Consider the following 13,837-nt stretch of genomic DNA (forward strand, 5'->3'; position numbering starts at 1 on the left):
TTTTTTTGAAGAGTAACATGTATATATGGTTCCTAATTGTCAAGACCGCAGTATATAGAACGTCCATGGTAGATTAGTTAGCATAAACTCGTTCTTACCATCAGTTTCTTTTAATAATCTTTTCAATGATTAGTCTCTCTTCATGCGGTTTCCAACGAAAGCAACTTGCAGCCGGGCTGCATAATATGTGCATAAGCCGTTTGTCCTCGAATAGTGTCTTGCTGACTTATTATGTACACCCGCCGATCGGCAACCGTCAAGTTGAGCGTTGAACGGTCGCTAGCTTGAAACTTGAAAGTGATCACAAGCTCCCAATAACAATTTGTTTCCGATCACTACATTGTTGAAACTGCGCTCTATTTTTGCCCTTGAGACCCTGTCCTACTACTCACAGCAAGCTTCTCAATCTTGCGGCCTTGCAACTCGGTGAAGCGCGCACCATCCTTCCCTGACGTCAGTTGTTGTCGACCCGATCACCGGATTTGAAAATCAGCACTTGGCGCCCAAATGCACTGGTGAACGCGCGGGCTGCTTGAGACAATATAAAGGTTAAGGGCTGATCTCGTTCTCGACGCAAATCATGTCGTTCACGGAGTCTGCCGTGGCGGCAATGGTAACTGCTGTTACTTTTGCGAATAACCACACCGGGGATGAAGGGCCGCCGAACCCGACTGACCCGGTCACTGGGCAGCGAGACCTGTATACGCAGCTTATCATTAGTTTGGGTCTAGGGGTATCGGCGTGTCTATCCTTCTGTGTATGTGAATGTCCTGCGGATTCCCAAAAACTTATGCGCAAAACCCCAGGCTAACATTTTATCCCCGAGATAGCTTCTACGGCCGAAATGGACGGAATTATACGCGGCTCGAAGGCGACAACACCATACGGATTTAAACCTACCGGAGCTTCCTGACAGCTTTTTTGGATGGGTGCCCGTGCTGTACCGAATAACCGAAGAACAAGTTCTCCAGTCTGCGGGGCTGGATGCCTTCGTTGTACGTGTCGAATTTCCCTGCTCGTGGTAGGATATACTAACGGTACTCGGGGATTAGTTCCTCTCCTTTTTTCGTTTTGCGATGCGATTCCTTTTCACCATTTTTATATTGTCTGCAGTTATCCTTCTCCCGATTCATTATAGCTACACCGGGAAGTTAGGCGTTGAGGACTGGGATAAGTATATCGATGTTGGCAAGGATGGGAAGAAACCATTAATTACCGACCCGCCGTATCTTTGGACATATGTGGTATTTACCTACCTATTTAGTGGTATCGCCATCTACATGCTGCTTAACGAGACGAAGAAAATCATCCACATCAGACAGAAATATCTCGGCGGCCAAACAAGCACAACTGATCGGACAATTCGCTTATCAGGCATTCCGGCAGAAATGGGATCCGAAGAAAAAATCACCGAATTCATCGAGGGCTTGCACATCGGGGAAGTCCAAAGTATTACGCTTTGCCGAAATTGGAGTTCACTGGATCATTTGATTGAGGAGCGATTTAAAGTGCTACGGCATCTAGAAACCGCCTGGGTCAAGTACTTGGGCTACAAGCGGGCCAGGAAATCTGGAGACACTTTGCCCCTGAGACATCAGGAACCTGTTGATTCCAGCTTTATTTCCGAGGATGATGAAAGAATGCGCCTTCTCTTGGAAAATGGACAAGATGACGCATTTAACCGAGTCAAAACACGACCGACAGTACGCTTGTGGTACGGTCCGTTAAAACTACGCTACCGAAAGGTCGATGCTATAGACTACTACGAGGAGGCACTCCGACGGCTTGATGAGCAAATTCAGATTGCACGCCAAAAAGAGTACCCTCCCACTGAGCTTGCATTCGTGACTATGAAATCCATCGCTGCCGCACAAATGCTTGTTCAGGCGATCCTCGACCCTCATCCAATGCAGCTCCTTGCTAGACTGGCCCCAGCCCCGGCGGACGTCGTTTGGGGAAATACCTACTTGCCACGCTCAAGGCGGATGTTGCAGTCTTGGTCCATCACCGCACTCATTTGCTTTCTCTCTGTTTTCTGGTCTGTGTTACTGGTGCCCGTTGGAACCCTGCTCAAGTTGGAGACTCTCCACAAAGTGTGGCCCCAGCTGGCTGATCTTCTTGCTCGACACCCACTCGCTACATCACTTGTCCAGACAGGTCTTCCGACCTTGGCCTTCTCTTTACTGACTGTTGCGGTCCCTTATTTATACAATTGTAGGTATTTGACATATTCTGTTAATGTCTCTTACTTTTACTTCTTTTTTTTCACCCGTGGAATTGGTATTAACTATTGTTTGTTACAGGGCTCTCAAGCCACCAAGGAATGATGTCCCGAGGGGATGTAGAACTTTCTGTTATCTCCAAGAGTTTCTTCTTCTCGTTCTTCAATCTCTTTGTGGTCTTCACCGTTATCGGCACTGTCACGAACTTCTATAGTTTTTGGGAGCGCCTTCGAGATTCCTTCAAAGACGCCCCTACCATTGCGCGTGTCATCGCTGGCTCCCTAGAAGGGTTGGCACCATTCTATTACAAATTCTTAATCCTTCAGGGTTTGGGATTATTCCCGTTCCGACTTTTGGAGTTCGGAAGCGTGTTTATGTACCCTATCAACTTCTTCATGGCTAAGACGCCGCGAGATTTTGCCGAACTCTCTGTACCTCCAACGTTCAGTTATGGGTATTCGGTTCCACAGTCAATACTTGTGTTCATCATCTGTGTGGTGTACAGCGTGTTACCGAGCTCATGGCTAATCTGCTTTTTTGGGTTGATGTATTTCACGATTGGCAACTTTATCTGCAAGTATCAGCTTTTATATGCGATGGACCACCGACAACACTCGACAGGTCGAGCATGGCCGATGATTTGCAATCGAGTCTTGGTGGGCCTGACGGTCTTCCAGATGGCCATGGCTGGTTTGGTTGCTGCCCGAAAAGCTATTACTCCGTCGTTACTCATTGTTCCCTTAATTGGCGCTACGGTGTGGTTCAGCTACTTTTACACTCAGAGCTACGAGCCACTAACTAAGTTCATTGCTTTGAAGAGCATCTACCGTGACACACCCAACTCCGGTGACATCTCCCCATCTCTGTCATCGACATTCTCACCACCCCCTGCTATCGATCGTGATGCGTTCCCGGTCCGGCTAGGGGGCCAGGTGATGCCGCTTAAACTGAAGAAATATATCAATCCTAGCCTCATCTTACCTCTGGACAGTGCTTGGCTCCCTGGGCGCAACCCTGTGCCTGGACTGCAGGAGGAGTTTGAGCACTACCAGGACCAGAACCATAACTCTGTCTAACTTTCTACCTCAAGGGAGGACAATGGGCGGTGGAGTCTTTGCTTATAAGACCTTTTATTTTGCTTTTCATGTCTGCATATAGATATCCCAGTCGTTTCTCCCTAGCGTTTCAGTGTACTTAGTCTTGTCTATACATGTGATCATCGGGCTCGTAGCTGCAAGGTATGTGGCGCAGCGCGCAGTAAATAATAGTACTATGACCTGAATATAACATCTAATATACATCAACCAAAAGACTCCGAGGTAAGGAGGAGCCTCGTGTGAGAGGTGAGCTGATCTGTCATGATAACGGATTGGTGATGATAATTGGGAGGAACACGCAGTAGCCCTGCATTAGCTGTGCGTTGATCTCCCACAAAAGGATTAGAATCCTGGAATAGGCTGGAACAAGGACTGGTTTGTGGTGTGTGGTGTCACTGGTGTGTGCCGTGCAAGCGCCAGCTGAACGTTCTCGAAGCCATTATTCCCTTTTTCGCAGCCTTTTTTCTGCTCTTCCAGTCCTCTTCCTCTTTCTCCAACCTCAGTGTCTTACAATCCACTGTCAAATTAGCATGGCATCCTAACAGCTTCGGCATGCTACCACTATCAAACCTGCAAGTGAGGGTGAGTCCATTTAGCGCCAACTCGTGTGATATTGCCAAGTCGTGCAGGAGCTGATTTTCGTCATTCTGGAGAAGCCAGCGCGGACCCGCCTGTGCCCACGATCTCCCTCATTTTAGCTCCTCTTCCTCGTCCGTTTTGGATCCGCTCCAGCATCTGTGCCCCGGCCTTTCTCTATTCTCACTCGTTCACAAAAGCACATCTCATTTCTGCTGGAAGCGGGCTCGAGTCCTCTCGCATTCACTGGCTCGGCATCGCTGACCCAGCCTTGAAAACCAATTCTCTTTGGTTTTTTGCCCGTTCTCCACCGCGCTGTCGCCGGCTCCGCCCATTACGGTTTTCGACCATGTGGATCACGACAATTCAGGCTCCACCATGGGGAAGCGATCCTGAGCTATGCCTGCGGGTGCCCTGTTGTCGACGTCAGAAGTTCAGACCACCCGTTGTCCCACCCCTCCGTGGTGGCGCTGGATAACTCGAATTAGAAGTTGAAGTTCATATCAAAAACTGAAGATGTCAGGCGCCTTCCAATTTCCGGATTCGCCCCCGTCTTTATATACCTGTCTGCGCCCCTCGGAGAACAAATCCTCGTTTCATTCCCCCCTCTATACAAAGCGAACCAGCAATCCATACATCTTGCACCCATCCTTGAACCAAATTGAGTACCTTCTCGTTCTCTCTCAACAAACGCCAGCCAGGTACTACCACTACTCCTGGCCAGCCTTTTCTGTCGGTAATAGACTTGACCCTCGAGTCGCTCAAAATACTTCGAAGGTCTAACTATACAGCCCGAATGCCGTTGAGTATGAGTGTGAACAAGTTGGTGAACAGGAAACAGCTGTAAAATCCGTCTTCTATCTATACACCCTGAAGTGCTTGCAGCTGGGGCAATTTGATATTGTCAAGCAAATTCGTTTTAGGTACCTCATAAACTCAGTGCATCCTACTTTCGAAGTCGACGAAAATGCCAGCATTTTTGGATTTTTCAAAGCCTGGTATAGGCACCAATCCGAAGGTGGCTTCCGGGATACCACCTGCAGTTACTAGGAGGCTATTGGAATTTGTGCCAGAAACTGCTCGTCGTTCTTTACGCTTAACATGCAAATCCTGGGCTCGCGCCATTGACGAGGTGTCACCGCTCTCCCTTCCTCTTACGAACACTGTTCCCTCAGAAATCCTTACGCAGGTCTTCTATCTACTGAGCCCTCGAGATTTCGATAACGCTCGGCGAACCTGTTCGCAATGGATGCGCGCTAGTTTGAATGAGCGTCTACTAGAAAGTATGCTTAAGCGAGCTGGCTGGTGGGATAGCTGGCTCAGGGACGATCGTACTCGACGCCCTAGTTATGCTGACAATAATGGAGAAAGTCCGGCATGGAGAATGAGCAAACGGTTCGCAACCGAATGTATTTTGTCAGGTCGCAAAATGAACGTCGAAAGAAGTGGCTTCTTGACAACTAGTATTGTGGACTTCTCGCAGCTTTCTCAGGCAGACCGTTCACCAATATCCCATGACTCACTTTATACTTCTTCCTTCTCGGACGACGTACCGGTAGCGTCCAGCTTTCATGTCAGCGGCTGTGGGAACTATCTACTTGTGATTTCGGGCTGCATAATCCATGTCTATCAACTACTGACCAGATGCACGGCAAAGTCCACACCGATGTCAGCGGAGGATCTGAGGAACACAGATATTACTACTGTTGCCTCTATAACTTGTCCGGCCGAGGTCCTATCAGCTGCTATTGACACCAGTACTTCGATATTCACTGTTGCAGCCCTAATGTATGGTCGACTGGGTATGATATGCGATCTTGTCTCAGTCGATTGGCAGGATGGCGATCATGCAGAGGGAATTGCCTACGATGCGTCGGGTAGCACTTCTGCGAGAAACTGCCATTTCGGGAATTTGCATTCCATGAAAATGGCATCTCGACACTTTTATTACGATATTTGTTCTGCCGAAGATCCTCCCCACAGTCTTTCAATTTGTCCTGGCCATCACTGTGCTGCATTCGGATCTGACTCTGGGATCGAATTACGCTGGGTTGACCAACAGACCAGTAAAGATTGTCGAAAACATTTGGCCATGTCACAGCCATCGGAGATCTTGCATTTTATGCCAAACCAGCAGGACACGCCACTGGAATTTCGACTTATTGCATCATTGGCCGGCCCAGGGATGGAAGGCTGTGGTTGCGAAAATCTGCCACCGGGCGAATCACGTCCATCTTGTCCGTTCCACGCTATGACGAACGACGTTCAAACCTTCAGTCGATGGGCCCCGGAACAGAAAGACCAAGTAGGCTTAGTGCGAACAACGCAATGCCACCATTATCGAGCAGTTCCTGTTAATGACGGTATCCATGTTCTGTTCGTTGAGCCTCGCAGCGGGTTTCTCTGCGTCGGATCGGATGCACCAATCGACGGGCCGACGAGCCTCACAAGAGCACTTGTTTGCGTTCCACCATTCGGAAACGAAGCTCCTGGTGCGCCTAAGGGTGCACCACTTCCTACAGCCTTCACATCTGGTTCAGACTTGAGTTGGGGACTCCGTGTCGTGGCGGCCTACGGAGAGCGACTTGTGCTTTATTCCGTGCCTCTGGATGTGTTTAATGTTTTGAAGAAGGAACGTGAGAGACAAGGTGACGGCGTCATGGCCGACAGTGACCTTGCGCGGGACTTCTTTGTCAACCAGCAACGGGGTCATAAACGCCGAGGCAGTCTAGCTCAGAACCAAAACGGAGACTGGGATTTCCTTCTCAGTGTCAGCTACAGACCAACCGCTATGATGTGGCCGTTCAAGATCTACGGAAAGGAAATCGGCCGGGTACAGAATGTGGTTGAATTGTCTCTTCAGTCTTCTCATGGGGGTGCTCGCATCTGGGCATTTGGTGCATGGGGCGAAACCAACATCATTGACGTGGATACTTTTACGTCTTCCTCGCAGCATGCTTCCAAAATCCCATGCAAATCATTCACTATCGGCTCCGACGGACATATCGCATCCGCCCAGCTAATCAATCGCTCTCAGAACTGCCTGGTCCAACCCGATGCTTCGCGCAAACGAAAACAATGCGAGCCACGAGCAGAATTTATTGGACGACACATGCTTCGTCAACACAGCAGTCCAGCAATGGTAAACGGATGCAGTGCATCAGCACCCAGCAATCTCTTGAACGCCGGCCATAGACGTCCTTCTTTCGCTGCACGGATTGTTGATGTCAAGCTGCCCGAGCTAGAAGGCAGATGGATGGAGGCTGAGGCCGTCTACTAGAGTTTATTTTTTATTCTATTTTTCTGCATATTCATCAAATCTCCTGTCTCTAGCGCGGCGCATTTCAATATATAGTCAATCCACAGCGTTTGTTTGTATCATGAGTTATGACATACTACCCCACTTTGCACCATAGAGTGCTCCTCATTTTTATTCCAATATATCATTATTATCAAGAAATAAACATTCGCCGATCAAGCGGACGTCCAACTCCCTGTCCACCGAACTTTTCAGTTCACTCTCTATTCTAAAATTCAATCATTCCTTGTCCATAGCAAGCCACTTAAGTATACTGCCCTTGTCGGCCCACTCCTCCATCAGCCATCAGATGACCGGCAAGTTCAAAATGGATCCTTCGAGAATCCACCCAGCCTCAGACCAACCGGGTTCAGGATTATTACTTGAGAGAAAACCTTCAAGCTTGTTGTATCTTGCTTGTGAATCGGGGAGACCCGGCCTCGGTAGCCTCGCTTGGTCTGGACAATTTTCGTTCGTACTTTGCTATCATCCTAACCGGGGGCTTGGTACTTTTGTAAGTAAAAGCGACGTTCTCAGCGAAGAGAAACCGTTTTTGTTTTAGCTTCTAGTTGTACTGCTAGGTTATCCGGGTTTATATGTAGACATTATTACTACATGGGTGAAGGTGACAAAATAGTACACGGGAGGTAATCAAGGAAAATTCATATTTTTGTTGAATGATTCAAATCCGCTAGCTCAACCAATTTTAGATACCCGGGATACAAGCATATTCTTTTTTTAATTCTACAAGAAGTGGGTTTTATTTGGAAGCCAGTTTCTCTCTCCGAGTGGCAACGGCCTTCGCGAGTGTCTCTAGCGTTGACTCGGTGTCTTCCCAGCTGATGCAAGCATCAGTAATACTGACGCCGTATTTGAGACCGGACTTGCCCTCGGGTGGGACCTTTTGAGCACCTATTGAGAATTACAATATTAGTGAAGAGTTCAGTTTTGTGAGACTGGTTAGGAGATATACGCACCCTCGTTGATGTTACTCTCAATCATGACACCCATGATCGCGGTCTCGCCTGCGGCGATTTGCTCTGCAAGGACACCGGCGACCTTAGGCTGGTTCTTGTGGTTCTTCTCCGAGTTGCCGTGGCTGCAGTCGACCATGAGACGAGGAGCAAGACCCTTGGCGATGAGCTTCTCCTTTGCCTCGGTGATACTGGCAGCATCGTAGTTGGGGCCCTTCTTGCCACCGCGCAGGATAACGAAGCAATCCGGGTTGCCGACGGTACCCACGATAGAAACAACACCGGGCTTGGTAACCGACAGGAAGTGGTGAGGGTGTTTGACAGACCCAATGGCATCAACAGCGACATCTAGCGAGCCATCCGTGCCGTTCTTGAAGCCAACGGGGAACGACAGACCCGAGGCCAGTTCTCGGTGGACCTGAGACTCTGTTGTTCGCGCGCCGACGGCACCGACGGAGAGACAGTCCGCTAGGAACTGGGGCGAAATTGTGTCCAGCATCTCACTAGCAATGGGCATTCCCTTATTCGTCAGGTCGACAAAGAGTTGGCGAGAGACACGCAGACCCTTGTTGATATTGAAGCTGTTGTCAATATCCGGGTCGTTGATGAGACCCTTCCAGCCGACGGTGGTCCGGGGCTTTTCCAGGTAAGAGCGCATTACGATCAGCAGCTCATCCTTATACTTCGCCTTTAACTTCAGTAATCGGTCGCAGTATTCAAGGGCGATTTCCGGGTCGTGGATCGAGCAGGGTCCGATGACAACCAGGAGGCGGCGCTTGTCGGTATCAGTGCCATGGGCGACGGCACTGGCCTCAGCTCGGCCTTGAAGGACCGTTTTCCGGGCAGTTTCTGTGAGGGCGATCTCATGTTGTAAAAGGTTGGGTGGTGTTAAAGGGTTGTAGCCAAGAACTATGGACAGAGAGCTCGGTCAGACGGAGTCAATGGCAGTGAAGCATAACGGAAACATACTCCTTGAATCTTCGAGATGATTGGTATCCCCTACATTGGGGTTTTGAAGGAAGAACTGTGGTTCCGTGTGTGAGAGGGTGCCTCAGGAGCTGGCAGTTGGGTTGACTCACGGCCATAGTTTCGCGGGGTAGATCTAGATAGCCGCGGCGTGAAAGAGGGGGGCGAGAATTCAGGGGAAAAGATGAAGTATGCTTCAAGGTACTTTTAGAGGCAGCAATTGGTGACTGCAGGCAAGAATCTGTTCCGATTTCTTCGCAAAATAGTATATTTTCGTTGAAAGAGGGTGCAAGCTTCGAATCAACCTTATTTAATTGCGGGCGGAAGAGAAAAGACCAGTGTCATCCGCCACACGTGATTCCGGTGAGTCAGAAGTAATTCAATTGATTTTTATTCGTAGCGTCCGTTGATCCGTTCTCTCAGTATGGCGGATCCGCGAGTTACCTCCTTGCGTCCCTCGGGAGGCCTGAGCGCTCAAATAGATATATGCTGGTTCAAGTAAAACTACAAGAAAACACTGCGCTCTTCAATACCATGTCGCACAACCTCCTGCGGCAGAGAACTACTAGTCATGCATCGAGTTGCCCTCATTTCCTTCCGCAGTTGTCAAACTCCTTTCATTCTCCTCCAGACAACGAATGAGCCCTTGGCAAACATCTGCGTGCTGTTGTTTGATGGAGTCCATCTGTTGTTTGCATAGCCTTATACGCTCCATTTGCGCGTCGAAGAGTTGATCAAGGACAGCATTACACTGCTGTTTATATGTGCTCAACACTCTATTAACGGTGGTCCTCTCACTTTCAATCTGACGGGATAGGTGCTAAACACGATGTTAGCGAGTCCTGGAAGCAAGTCGATCATTCCACTACTTACTTTGTTGTTATTGATCAGTGTCAGCTCCATTGACCTGTGGAGTTCCTGCAGTGATGTTTGCCAGTCAATTTCGCAGGCAGCGTCTTCTGACTGCTGGCACGCCACCTTTCGTTCCGAATTATTTCTCTCCAATGGTAGCTTGCCAGCTGTGGTACTTGGTGGTTTCAGAGAATATTCTCTGTTCTCGGAGCTTCCATGCCGTCCCCCATTTTTGGACAAACCAGGTGAAGTGCGCTTGAGATCTTTCAAGGGGGAATTCCTTCCAGTGCCAGTTGGAAACACCGCGTTGTGACCCTTGCTTGATCCTTTAATAGCCTGCTCAAAAGTTCCTGGTGTCTCTTTCTTGGAGCGAATGTCAGAATCCGTGTAAGTCGTGATCGGTGAGCTGTCCATGGTCGGGGAATCATCATTCTTTGACTGGTTCCACTCCATTTCATAAAAGGTTACGTTCTTGTCACCCCCCTGGCGCGTTGTTTTCATTTTTTTCACAGTTGGTTGTTGTTGAACAAGCAAAGGGCTCCAGCGCTTTGGTGTAATGTGTTCTTTTTTCTCTCGTTGCATAAACCTAGGACTTCCATTATTGTCTACAATGGGTTTGGAGCTCGAGTCTAGGCGCTGCGCAACATGGTCAGGGCCATTTTTGATGAACCCTCTTAGAGCGTCAGTGGCCGAGAAAGCAGCTCCATCCCCGGCTGTGGTGGTTACTGTCTTCGATGTTTCTTCCGGGACGCAAGAGATTTGCTTGAACAGATTGGACGACGCAGCCTTCTCTGAGTGGACAGGAATGGTACAATAGGGCTTCGGTGGTGCCCCTGTAAAGTAAAACTCGAATGACGATTCTCTCGACCGTGGCTTTCCTGATGAGCTTGCGGCAGGAGAAGATATCCATATGGCTCTTTCAATATACTCTTCACTTTCAGTCTCAAAGATGGATTTTCCTTCTCGGAGAATCCAGCCCTTATCTGCTTCGTTTCGCAATGGGCTGTTTCGGTTTCCATCTGGCGAGTCAACGGAGCATGTCTCAATGGAATATATCTCGTCACCGGCAGCCCCATTTCTGCACACGTTTGATTCCTGAGAACCTGGCATGTCTTGCATACCCTCGCTGCGTTCCTTGTGTTTTGCGTCCAGGGTACCGTGCAAAATGTCATTTAGTGGCTCACCAGGTTCATGAACAGCCTCAGGTCTATGCTCTGTGTTGCCAAACTGCTTCTCCGGTGTGCTACTCCCTCTCAAGGCTGCAATTAGCTTTTCCGCAACTGTCTGGCCTCTACCTTGGTTATCCCAACCAGACTGTTGGTCGCCCTCGAAGGTAGTCTCCATTGTAGATTCGCCGCAACGAGTGTCAGATCCTTGAGATATTGAATGATAGCTTGTGCCATCAGTGCTTCTGGGCGGTGGAGAAGGGTCATTGGCAGTGCCTCCCTCCTTGCAGGCTCTGTTTCTGTTCCCCATGTTGTTCCCATCTAAAACAAACGCACGTGAATCGCCTGGGCGGGTATCATCCTGAACAATTTTGGGGGATGATAATGGGAGTTTGACCCGTCTTTTTACAAGCCTCCTCTCCTTTCTTTTGCTTCCAGTCTTAGCCCGTTTCTTGGGTTTAGTTGCGGATTTTCTTCGGATAGAGAGTGCACTGCATGGTTTTAAGCTTTTATTTAAAGCACATCCAATTCCACTTGACAGGGCCGAAGAGACTGATGTCAACCCAGAATCTTTTCGGGTTTCTGGTTCAACAGAACGGTCACTCTCTCGAAGGTCTTCGTCCCAATCCACCTTCGTCTTAGTTGGCGCCGTATATAGCTTTCCCCTAGAGCGGCGCCTCGGGAAAATAAGAGATTCTTGAGTATTTGATGGAATTGGTTTTAATACAGTATTTTTGCACACTGATTTCTCACTTAGGGAGGACTTTGACCGGGTGTTTCTGGCAGGTCCGCTCTCGCTGACCTCTTTCTCATTTTGGGATGTCCGTTTCTCTCTGGACTGCCTGTTTTCCGGGCAGATGTCTGTTAGTTCTTCGCTACTCGCGGGCTTAGTGGCGGTATTTGGAACGTGCTGCCCTTGTCCCATACACTGGCCCTTTGCGAATAATTCGGGATTATTCTGTTGAGAATGAGAACCTTCTCGCACCCTCGGCGAAGAGGTCCCGCGAAAAGTTGGAGTCCGAGTAAACTCTGTCAAACTGCTCTGGGGAGAGTCCACCGGGGCATTATCTACGACGTAATCAGGTCGGTCTATCGGGTTCGCCGATTCGTCCATCCAGCGGATATGGTGCGGATTCGAATCCATCACGGTCTGAGATGGTGCCTCAGAAGGTTGGAAAGACTTGAAATAAACCTCATCATCTGTGCCCAGCGGGATTACGATCGATGATGATCTTCGATTGCTCTGGCTTGTTCTGATATCCGTTTGACACCTAATACCAATGGCCTCGAATCCTTTCCGTATTTTGGCCATATCGTCTCTGGACGTGATACTAAGTTGTATAACCTTCTGGTCCTTCTTTCGGTCGTTGACTTCAATAATATCATCTGCATGGATATGCAGGGATATATGCCCCTTCTGACCACCATTCTCGTTGGGGAAAATGCATCTAGTTCGGGTACGGCGAGATAGGCGGATCGTCACGTAGTCGATTTTCAAGCCAGAGACATCCCCTCTGGGTTGTATCAAGTCTATCCTATCGGCATCAAAGAGAAGTAGTGCAGGATTCCGTGAGCGCCCCTTCGTGTATTCCTCATCTAGCCCTATGAAATAGCATATAGGCAAAGTACCATCCAGTCTAGTTCTGCCACATACGTTGACTAGATTCTCCCTTTCTTCACAAATATAGGAATGGAACTGTTTGGCGGAGTTCTTCTCGCTCTGTATGTGATTTATCGCTTTCGAGAGTCTTTTTGAGAGGGGCCCATTTGGTTCCCATTCTAATCTATCGATGGCACCGAAGTCATATAAGACCCCAATTATAACGGTTGCGAAGAACGTCAGTATGTAGTCGGGGCTATCCAATGCAAGAATAACTGGTCTTAATGCGATGGTGTTTAGCACGCTTCGAAAAATAACTAGTAATCGAAGTACCTTAGGTCATTTCTGTTCAGCATTTCAAGCCACTGGCAGTATCGGCCCGGACAATCGTACACTATCTCCGCAAAAGCCTTTCCAGCCTACGTTTTGTCAGTTACGTGTTTGTTATTTTTGGTTTTCCGAGCTCATACCATCCTCCGAATTCGTGGATCTCCCGTCTCACTTGTGAATATTGTGTAGAGTTTCTGGACTAAGTTCAACTCTGCTAGTTGTAAAATATCGTCCGACTCATGGAATTTCAAAGGGGAGCGCAATGAGTCGGAATCAGTAATGTACTCTGGTTCGTCCTGAAGAAACCGGATCAGAATAGCAGCAACATATTGTTAAGCGTGGACTTCATACCATCAATAATTGTAGCCCAAGTTCATAGCCATCATTTGCAGGTGACCTAAGTAGATATAAGGCGAGACATTTCAGTGAAATCGACTCCAAAGCGATATCTATCCTATCTTTGTGCTGGTTGATGAAAGAGAATAGATGGCCGGTATTTGGGGGAATGACCAGGTCGTCGTCTAGCAGCGCTCTGAGCAAAGGAGTTGAGAAGACAAATAGAGGGGGCTCATGGAGCAAGTAAGAGTAGTGGGGACCGGGGAGAGAGTCTTCATCTACCCTACCTTCCCTGAGTGCATGTTCTAAAAGTGAAGATAACCTTTCAATGCAGTCCGATGGTTTGGCTCCTTGGGCCGTCTCTGGACGTGGAGCTGGCATTGCGTCCAGAGATCTCAAGAAAATGTGGGAAGACACTCC

At 48.7% G+C, this 13,837-nt stretch overlaps 4 protein-coding genes across 4 annotated transcripts; 2 read left to right on the plus strand and 2 right to left on the minus strand.

Moving 5' to 3' along the window:
- The first annotated feature begins 246 nt into the window (after positions 1–246).
- ASPVEDRAFT_35777 (putative DUF221 domain protein) lies at positions 247–3,557 on the plus strand. Its single transcript, XM_040811069.1, has 4 exons — positions 247–757; positions 831–995; positions 1,053–2,214; positions 2,304–3,557. The coding sequence occupies exons 1-4, from the start codon at positions 581–583 to the stop codon at positions 3,296–3,298; spliced, it is 2,499 nt and encodes an 832-aa protein (XP_040662149.1). The 5' UTR covers positions 247–580; the 3' UTR covers positions 3,299–3,557.
- Positions 3,558–4,862: 1,305 nt separating this feature from the next.
- On the plus strand, positions 4,863–7,175 carry ASPVEDRAFT_48604 (F-box protein; the record flags this gene model as incomplete). Its single annotated transcript, XM_040814039.1, has 3 exons — positions 4,863–4,893; positions 4,939–5,235; positions 5,317–7,175. 3 exons carry the CDS (start codon positions 4,863–4,865, stop codon positions 7,173–7,175), a joined length of 2,187 nt encoding a protein of 728 aa, XP_040662150.1.
- A 563-nt stretch (positions 7,176–7,738) lies between these two features.
- Positions 7,739–9,483, minus strand: ASPVEDRAFT_67311 (3-deoxy-7-phosphoheptulonate synthase). The gene is made up of 4 exons (XM_040815943.1): positions 9,247–9,483; positions 9,137–9,191; positions 8,171–9,076; positions 7,739–8,105 (listed from the first exon to the last, which is right to left on the minus strand). The coding sequence occupies exons 1-4, from the start codon at positions 9,250–9,252 to the stop codon at positions 7,954–7,956; spliced, it is 1,119 nt and encodes a 372-aa protein (XP_040662151.1). The 5' UTR covers positions 9,253–9,483; the 3' UTR covers positions 7,739–7,953.
- A 51-nt stretch (positions 9,484–9,534) lies between these two features.
- Positions 9,535–13,832, minus strand: ASPVEDRAFT_67312 (uncharacterized protein). Its single transcript, XM_040815944.1, has 5 exons — positions 13,433–13,832; positions 13,222–13,377; positions 13,085–13,170; positions 10,007–13,031; positions 9,535–9,953 (listed from the first exon to the last, which is right to left on the minus strand). The coding sequence occupies exons 1-5, from the start codon at positions 13,796–13,798 to the stop codon at positions 9,699–9,701; spliced, it is 3,888 nt and encodes a 1,295-aa protein (XP_040662152.1). The 5' UTR covers positions 13,799–13,832; the 3' UTR covers positions 9,535–9,698.
- Between the last annotated feature and the right edge of the window lie 5 nt (positions 13,833–13,837).

This window comes from Aspergillus versicolor, assembly GCF_001890125.1.
Source record: "Aspergillus versicolor CBS 583.65 unplaced genomic scaffold ASPVEscaffold_1, whole genome shotgun sequence".
NCBI lineage: Eukaryota > Fungi > Ascomycota > Eurotiomycetes > Eurotiales > Aspergillaceae > Aspergillus > Aspergillus versicolor.